General features: G+C 36.7%; 1 protein-coding gene across 1 annotated transcript; it reads right to left on the bottom strand.

Moving 5' to 3' along the window:
- Window positions 1-680: 680 nt before the first annotated feature.
- On the bottom strand, window positions 681-5870 carry LOC139091130 (protein starmaker-like). Its single transcript, XM_070641072.1, has 2 exons — window positions 5334-5870; window positions 681-2834 (listed from the first exon to the last, which is right to left on the bottom strand). Exons 1-2 carry the CDS (start codon window positions 5868-5870, stop codon window positions 681-683), a joined length of 2691 nt encoding a protein of 896 aa, XP_070497173.1.
- Between the last annotated feature and the right edge of the window lie 3857 nt (window positions 5871-9727).

The following is a 9727-nucleotide window of genomic DNA, read 5'->3' as shown; positions in this document are numbered from 1 at the left end:
GTTTTAAGCTAGATTCAAGTCTATCTAGAGCCGGACTACCGCCCATTTCTACGACGTTAGCCTTCCAAAACGGATCTATAAGGCCAGTGAAGAAAGTAAACTTAACAGCAAGCTTAGCATGCTCATTGACAGGCAAACATGGTCTGTTAAGTTGTTCAGAGTCATTATCTTAGAAAATCTTTTACGTATTTAAGGCACTTCATGTTTATAAAATGAATAATTCGGCAAATGATCGACGTAATGCCTGCAAAATCCCGATATGATGGTGAAATAGTGCCAAAATTACTCAAGGTTTAATCTATATCTGTGCCAAGCCAGCTTCACGTCTGTTAATTTTGCTTTTGTGGGAACCGATAAGAATCTTTTAAGCCTACTTCTAAGGTCCGGACAAGAACCGCATACCTGCATTTCCTGCAATTTAAATGCGCAAGCCAGCAGCTTTGCAATCTTATAGTTCGTCCAAGGCTGCATGCCTGCGTATTTTGTCTGCAGGCTTGCGATTTTGGACAAACATTTGAAACTTCTAAGAGTGTCCATTTATATTCTACAAATAATTTTATTACACATATCCAAAATTCACAATTATACATAATCAGACATCCATTACAGCAACAAAATCTTCAATATTCAACAAATTACTGCCACATCAACTTCCTTTAAATCCAAATTTCCAATGAAAATCAACATTCCAACTCAGATTTAATAAACTTCTCCATAAGCTCCTTTTCCGTAAGATCCGATTCCGTCAATAATTCCTTAATGGCACTTTCAAGTAAGTCATCAAGTATTTGATCCGAGACTTGAGCAAAAAGCTTCCACGGCTCATCAATTTCTTCACTAAAATAAAGCGGATGATTTTGAATTCGTTCAAGACGTCGTCGACGTGCCTCAATGGCCATTTGCCTTATATCATCAGGTGTAAATTTACTAAAGTCCATACAGTCATCCACATCACCGTCATCATCCTCATCACTGCTGTCACTCTTGTATAATTTTTTATCTGGCATTGACGAGGGTTTTGACGGCACTTTTGACTCTTTAGCCTTTGGCACTTCCACATCCTCTTCATCATCTTCATCATTTGTTATCAACATATATTGGACATTTGGTGCTAAACGTTCAACTGTCGTGGCACTATCGGGCTTCTTTAATGGCTCAACATCCGCTTTTACACGACGAACGGATGCCTTAATTTCCTTAGCTTTTGAGGGACTTGGCACAAGTTGAGCTTTTATTGGACCCATCAATTCATCGAACTTCTCTTTTGTTAAGCTTTGAATCATTTTCATGAGCTCGTTGGAGTTATTTTCGAGAATGTTGGGGTTTTGGAGCATATTGAGGAATTCTAAGTTCATTCTGTCTTTTTGGGGCTGGATGTTGTCGATTTTATGGCTGTTTTTGTCAATTTTATGGCTGGATTTGTCAGTTTTTTGGCTGTTTTTGTCAGTTTTTTGGTGCTTTTTCTCAATTTTTCGATTTTTCTTGTTCAAGTCATTGTCATTTTCTGGCAAATTGTCATCTGAGCTGCATTCATTCCTATGACTGCTTGCTTCACTCTTCCTTGAACTTGCAGAGTTGCACCTAGAATTACTGTCGGGATTAAACCTTAAATGCTTCTCAGATCCACATTTTGATGACTTTTTGTCATTATGTTCTGGACATTCTGATTGCTGGTCAGATTCATAGTCTTCTTCCTCAATGGCACTAAGTTGATCATTTTGGATTTGTTTTTGTATGGCAGTGCTGACGTCTGATGTGGACTTTTTGATTTCATAAGCTGTGCTTTTCGATGCATTTAGTTTTGAGTTTGCTGCGCTCTTATGGTTGTCATGGACAGTACTCTTTGTAGCTTGAAGTCCATGTCTCTGCGCCGTATTTTTCGTTGCCTGTAGATTGGCACCATGAACAGTGCTCTTGGAAGCATTAATACCTTTTGATCCACGACGATCAGGTGCACAGTTCCCACCTTTTGCTGGATGTGGTCCAGAATTATGCATAGAACTCTTCGATGAGCTAAGTCTAGGACCATGAACATTTGTCTTAGCTGAATTTGGCTTTGCCTTCATTTTTGGAATACCATAAGGATTATATGGCATGTCATATGGACTTTTTGTTGGATATCCATAATTATTCTTTCGAACTGCACTTTTTGGTTTTTTGGGAACATCTTCATGCCTTGGATAGCTTCTTGGCTTCTCAGATCCTTCACGAGATCTTATTAGTGTCTGTTCAGCTTCGTTATTCCATATTTTGTCAGTTGGGCATGTGTAGTCGTTATAAGGATGTGTATAGGTATGACGACTTTCTGGATGACCTGATTCACGACTGTGCCTGGAATTTTCTCTTGATTCCTTTAAAATTCGTTGACGACCGTTGCCATTCCTTGATTTGTGCTTCCTTGGACCATCGCCATGTTCATCCACCATTGAGTATGAATATCCCAATTGCTGCTCATTATCGTCAAATTCATCCTCAAAATCTTCATTTTGCATCTGTTTCTGCTGCCTCTTCCTTTCCATTTCCTCATAAAATCTAGGCACCAAACGACCATTCTTATCACAACTTTTCAAGCAGTATCTAATCTCATCAATAATCTCCAAAATTTCTATGATTCCCTTATCCTTAATGCTGCATACTCGCCGCTCAAAACACACTTTTATGGCATTGACAATGTATTCAGTGAGAACGAGCAATTTGTCAGGACTGTTGTTATAAATAAAACCTTCAAGATTTTTCAGATATGACTGTACACCTTGCATGATGAGTTGGAAGAGGGAATTGACTTTTGTTACGATATCTATTGGATTACCGTTCATTACTCGAATATTTTCGGCCTGTTGGAAAATGGATAAGAAAATGATGATAACGACATGAATTGTGGAAAGTAGAGCAAATGTGGGAGGTATTCGTAAATGATGTCAATTAATGCCTGTCAAATTGTTGGATTTGGTTTAATACTATTCATAACGATAAGGCTCTAGAATATTATTAATGTTGGATATGCAAATTCTCTACAAAATGCCTATATCCTTGATTAACCCAACATTGTCCAAAGAGTGCTGTTTCAATGCTCTAAATATGTCAAAAAACTCCAAATTCGTTAACAATTTCATTTATGTGACATCATCACCAAACGCCCCCCATCTAGATCGAAAGTAAAAGTGAAGTGAAGTAACAGGAGAGTAAGAAAGGAAGAATTGATGGACATAATGTGATAAGAAAATGAAATATAGTTGGACTAAGCAAAATGCAAAAATGCGAAACAAAACCGAGGGGAGCTGTCTGTGGAGTTGTGAAATGGAGTAGTGTGAAGTTAGTTCCGTTTTGATTAGAGTTGTTGTAGCGGAGTCGACTTGAATATTGTATGACGTTTGGTGGACTTGAAATTAGTGAATAAAAATTACAATTAAAATCGTACGATTGAAATCGAAATAAAAAAAATTGCATTGAAAAAATCGTACGATTGAAATCATAATTTAAATTCAATTTCAATTATAATTATGATCGTAGGATTTAAATTATTGCGATTGAATCGTGTTAATTTCGATCATTTTTTTACGATCGAAATTAAACGATTCAATCCTAAAATTGGGATCGAAATTGATTGTATGAAAATTTTTTTGTGGGTAATTATTATGATTAATTTTGAAGGATATTGATTCGGATTCTAGACTGTTGTTCTTTTGTGAATGTTGATGCATTTAAAATTTATACTAGATCTGCAAGAACAGCTGAATTTTCTGCTGATTTGCTGATTTTTCTGTTGATTTTCATTGATTTTCAGTAGAATTCTCGTTCTTTTGGCTGTTTTATTAGGAACTGAGTGCTTTTTGAATACAGCGATTTCATATTTTGGTTCAGTGAGGCTATATGAAGCTTAGGATGCTTAAAGGAAGTAGTGGAAGTGCTTAGTTCCTGAGATCTGATCACATGCTTAAAAAGTCATGATTCGTCGAGAAATGAAATAAAAATATTTTTGGCAGTTCCAGCCAGTTGGACATAGCCAGTTATCATTAATATTAAGATATTTCACAAACAAAGGAATCGAGATTACAAAACATTTGAGCATAAAAAGTTGCTTTTTGGACGATTTGCTGTATTCTATTCTGCTCTGGATCAAAGGCGGAACCGACTGCAGTGATTAAAAATTAGTCTTTTTCTTTTAAACCGTTAAATATCCTGTATATTGATAGACACATGTTACATCATACATAATCGATATCTTCCAATTAACGGCTGATTGATAACTGGCTATGTCCAACTGGCTGGAACTGCCAAAAATATTTTTATTTCATTTCTCGACGAATCATGACTTTTTAAGCATGTGATCAGATCTCAGGAACTAAGCACTTCCACTACTTCCTTTAAGCATCCTAAGCTTCATATAGCCTCACTGAACCAAAATATGAAATCGCTGTATTCAAAAAGCACTCAGTTCCTAATAAAACAGCCAAAAGAACGAGAATTCTACTGAAAATCAATGAAAATCAACAGAAAAATCAGCAAATCAGCAGAAAATTCAGCTGTTCTTGCAGATCTAGTATAAATTTTAAATGCATCAACATTCACAAAAGAACAACAGTCTAGAATCCGAATCAATATCCTTCAAAATTAATCATAATAATTACCCACAAAAAAATTTTCATACAATCAATTTCGATCCCAATTTTAGGATTGAATCGTTTAATTTCGATCGTAAAAAAATGATCGAAATTAACACGATTCAATCGCAATAATTTAAATCCTACGATCATAATTATAATTGAAATTGAATTTAAATTATGATTTCAATCGTACGATTTTTTCAATGCAATTTTTTTTATTTCGATTTCAATCGTACGATTTTAATTGTAATTTTTATTCACTACTTGAAATTCGAGTCAACCTCGAGCTTTGGTTCTCTAAGATGCAAAAATCATGTTTTAAGAGCTGAGTAAGCTGACAGCACGCTTGGATGCCTAATTAGTATATTTAAGTAGAGCAAGCTCTTACAAGCATGATTAAGAATTGGCTAAAAAACTGAATTCAGGTAACCGTGACTCTAAGCTCAAACAAGAGCCATGACAACCCGTGGTCGGATTTTTAGACACTTTTACATTGTAGACTTCCCGACTCAACTCCGAACATACCAAAATCCAAGACATTTCTAGTCAAATTAATCGCCAAATTTTGTCCAATTTCGATTATTTTTGGACATTTTCAGCAGTTCCATAGCTTTAAACTATGATATACCATATTCTCCAGTAACATCTTCCTAACTTCACACCAATACCATCCAAATCGAGAGTAAAAAAACCAACAAATACATAAGCCCAAGATAATAAATTACTCACCAAACGTCCAATCTGATAAAGATGATTTCTAACAAAGAGATTTGTAAATTCAACAGAACGTCGATGTCGTGTTTGAAAATCATGAATATCATCAATCTCATGTGATTCACAAATTATGTCATAAATACGTCTCAAATATTTGCAAGTTCTTTCTTGATATTCGTCAACTTTCTTAACGACTTGCGATGCTAGATTTCCTAATGATGATGTTGATCCTTGAGAGTCTGGTCGATTGTTCTCATTTTGTGGTTTAAGATTGCTTTTCTGTCTGGGAAAGTCTGGTCTTGATCTTGTTGGTGGACGCTCAGGTCGTTCATGACGTTCAGGTCGTTCAGGACGTTCATGTCGGTCATGACGATCATGACGCTCAGAACGTTCAGGACGCTCAGGTCGTTCAGGATGCTCAGAACGCTCAGGACGCTCAGATCGTTCAAACCGCCCCGACTTCTTCTGCGGATGCTTATTTTTTGACACTTGATAGCGATTATACTCCATTGGGGTTTCAGCCTTTCCTCCATATGATTCAGTCTTCTTCATGTCATCTTGCAACATTAGATATTCACATTCAAATGGAGTTTCAGGTCTCGAATCATAAAATTCTGTCCTCAATCCACCGCCTCCTCTCTTCTGTAATTGAAGGATGAAAAAAATTATTCAATCATAATATTTACGTGGTGACTAACAAGCATATCTGAGGCTGTATGTCTATTTTTTATATTACATTACCTGATTTTGTTCAAATTCCCTTAACGCTTCCTCATCATCGAGAAAATCAAGCTCATCATCAATATGAGTTGTCTTGTATGGCTCACAAATGAGCTCCTCGGTGATATTTTTAGCCTGACATGGATGAAAGAATGAAAGATGATGATGATGATGAAGAAGATAAGAAATAGATGTAAGACGATTGATAGACAGAAACAAAATATTATGTAGGAAAGCATAATGTATGATGATGTTAGGGGTATTAGAGTGGTTAGAGGAATATAAGGCGCATTTTGTGGATTTCATTTTTGAGATTTTTGAGGCTTGCCTTAATGAAATTTGCAGAGCTCGAAGTCGAATGGATTAGAAAAAAATGAGCCGACTTGAAGTCCACTACATTTGAGTCAACTCGAATCGACTTCAACCATATCGACTTCGAGCTCTGGAAGTTGTAACCAAGACATCTCAGTCTTTGGACTTGTTTCTCTCGAGACTTCGTAAAATTCCCTTGCAGTTTCCATCTCGGTTTCGATTCCGATCTTGGTCTAGGCCCGATCTTGGTCCCGATCTAAATCTTGCTCCCGGTCCCGGTATCGGATTCAAAAATGCATCAACACCAAGACTTTGGAAATCGTTAGTTAATTTGACAAAGTAACAATTTCCTAAAAATAGTGAATGACTCTTTGAAAAGCGCTATGGGCTCACACTACCTAAGTCAATAAGTCCTTAACGTCAGCGTATCCAAATGGGGGTATCCAAATGATGGGTATTGGAGTCAAAAAACCACTTTTTGGACCAAATTCATCAATTTGTTTGAGTTTTTAGAGACAAAAATCCTAAACACCCCTCAAAAAATTCCTGGCTATGGCTTTGCTTCCAAAAATGGTGATATTTTCAAGCTATAGCCTAGAAATGACACTGATTCCGGGACATCTACAAGCCTACTGTTCAAGTATCGCTTATAGATACTCTTAAACAGTCATGTGGTTATCAAGTAGCCTTTTTCATACAAAAAATGAATCTTAGGCTACTGTACCTGACTATTTGGAGACTAGATTGCAAATATAATCTCCAAATAGTCAGGTACACTAGCCTAAGGCTCATTTTAGCGTATAAATGATTATATGATATCCAAATGGCTTCTGCAGAGTTTTGGGGCAATTTTTTCGTCTACTTAAGAGTATTACCTAACTGTATTAGAGCATAGGACTTGGATATTGCCACATGATGCATCAAACAAATTGCCCACTAAGTAATTCAAATTGACAAACTGCCAAAACCACAAACTCATATGTCTAACAAGTCAATTCACCACCAACACAACACATTCCCTCAAGAAATCTCGTTCAGCATAAAAAATTCAATTTATGGCATCAGATGTACACATCAATGCATCTACATAGTACAATTTTCATGTCTCTTTTGCTCAATCATCAATTTTCAAGTTATCACATCTTTTTTTTCTTGTCTCTTACTTTCTTATTTTTTCCCCTTCCATCATCCGACATCACAGCATTCGACTGTATTTTCATCATCTCATTTCCATGATGATTCACGCTACCATCGTCCTCATTTAAAATTTCAATTTCATTGCACAAGTCGAGTATGTCTGAATAGAGTGTCTCGTCATTATCAGATGAGCATTCAATGATGCCACTTTTCTCATCATTGACATTGTCGTTCGATGTAATTTGCTCAATTTTACTACTTCTATTTGGTACTCGAATGTCACCAACATTTACAACATCGACAATGTGAATACTGGAATTGGATGAAGCTTTCAAGTTTTCATCACTTTTATTGCGCTGAAGATTCTTCAATTTTGTTGATAATGCTTGTTGGATTGTCTGGTTCCGACTTGATGGCTGATTATCTAGAAAAGGGATGAAAAAAAGTTTGCTTCTTTTTAATGGACTTGATGTGGAGATGATTAGATGGAGTAAAGTTTTTATTGGCATTAATGGAAGGGTGTGTAAAAAAAGCTGAGGGATGTGATTAATATTGAGGAACTAGAGTATCGGGAGGACCCGTGGCACATATCTTCAGAATTTTCAGCTTCGCATAGCTTCACATCACACGTAGCATCACATTACACCCCCATTCCCTCTGATACCCCTCAATTTTTGGCTTCACATTATACCCCATGTTACCCCTCAATTTTTGGCTTAACATGGCTTCACAAAATGGCTTCACAAAATGGCTTCACATCGCTTCCGTTCTTGTATCAGCAAAGGAATTGGGTGTTTATATTGAGGAATTGGATATTGTATTGTTTTGGAGCTTAGGATATGATATTTGGGTTTTGGGGAGGTTCAAATGCACTTTTGGGTATTGAGACAAGTCGGACATGAGTTTAAATAGGCTTTGAGGTTGCTAGGCCTTCATTTGATGCTCTACAGGCTTTAAAAATCAGCAACCAGTGACATAGCTAGCTTTAGTTCGATGGAAAGTCTTTTAATCCAACCTGACATTTATATGGAACCAGTAAGCATGTAACCCAAATGATGGACAAGTGCAGATACCCCAGACGTTCATCACACCTCCCTTCATCCCATACATGACCCAAAAACAACCCCCATACCACTTACCATCACCACATTTCTCCCTACTCTTATCCATCAACTTCTTTGGAGGTCCAAACAGCGGAGCCGCATCCGATGGCAACATCGGCTTATCAGACTTCAGCACATTATAGACGTCATCGAGTGTCATATCCTTTTCACACGGCTCAACATCATAACATGCCTTAGCCATATCTGAATTGTCATGTTCCGATGAGACTGAATAGAAGCTACCCCACATTCCTTCTTTATTTGATGACTTCTTCTTGTCTTCGATTCTACGAACGACTCGATCAAATGATGACTTTGGTATGTACTAAAAATAGAATGAGACAAATGGAAATTGGGAATGAATGGATGGACAATTCAATTATGGAAAAAAGGTGAGAAATAAGTAGGAAATTTTGGGATGTCCTTGTGGTGACTTTTGAGGGATTTTTGGAAGAATAGAGGAATTTTGAGTTTCAGAGAAGGATGTGAGGAATTTTTTGGGAATTTAGGGGCTTGTGGGAATTGAACCTTTGGCTTTGATGGGCAAGAAGCTGCTGATTATTGGATTGTAGCTTAATAAGCTGGCTGCAGACGTTTAAGTGACGACTTGAGAGATTTTGAATGTTACGGCTTAATTTCTCTCATTTCACATCAATTCCAATCATTTTCCGATGGTATGCCTGACAAACATCCCCACAAGGAACCCAAAATTCACATCTACCAAATGCCTTAATCTCAAAAACATTCAATCCCAATTCTAAAACTCACCTTGAATTCAAACTCGTCCAAATTCTTTATGGACCGTTCGTAAAATTCCATTCACAAATATCAATATCAATTCCTGGTATTCTCGATAAAAAACAGCAGCAAGTTTTGCTAACAACAACAAAAATTCATTCGGAATTCAAATTGAAATTCAGAAATGCTGACTGCGATCCTTTTTTTTTTGGTCGGTCTTGTTGCTTGAATGAAAAAAAAGGAACTAAAAATTGAAATGTTTTTGTCTCACAGTTGTTTTACAAATGTTTTCAATTTACTATTCAGTCAGGGATGATTCGTCAGTTACGTCACAAAAATTCACCTTTTTTACACTTTTTTAAGGAATAAAAAATTCACGTCACAAAACCCACGACTGCT

Source organism: Chironomus tepperi, unplaced genomic scaffold, assembly GCF_022539635.2.
Source record: "Chironomus tepperi strain 1889 unplaced genomic scaffold, CSIRO-AGI_Ctep_v1 contig_223, whole genome shotgun sequence".
Taxonomy (NCBI): Eukaryota; Metazoa; Arthropoda; class Insecta; order Diptera; family Chironomidae; genus Chironomus; species Chironomus tepperi.
The sequence above is the reverse complement of the archived record's forward strand: the minus strand, read 5'-3'. Positions and strand labels throughout refer to the sequence as shown.

What these genes read in the sequence shown, in the direction of transcription:
- LOC139091130 (XM_070641072.1), bottom strand. Translation starts at nt 5,870, where the DNA reads ATGAAGAAGACTGAATCATATGGAGGAAAGGCTGAAACCCCAATGGAG. An exon ending in TTTATCAGATTGGACGTTTG is followed by an intron (nt 2,835 to 5,333) that starts GTGAGTAATTTA and finishes ATTTTCCAACAG; the next exon opens with GCCGAAAATATTCGAGTAAT.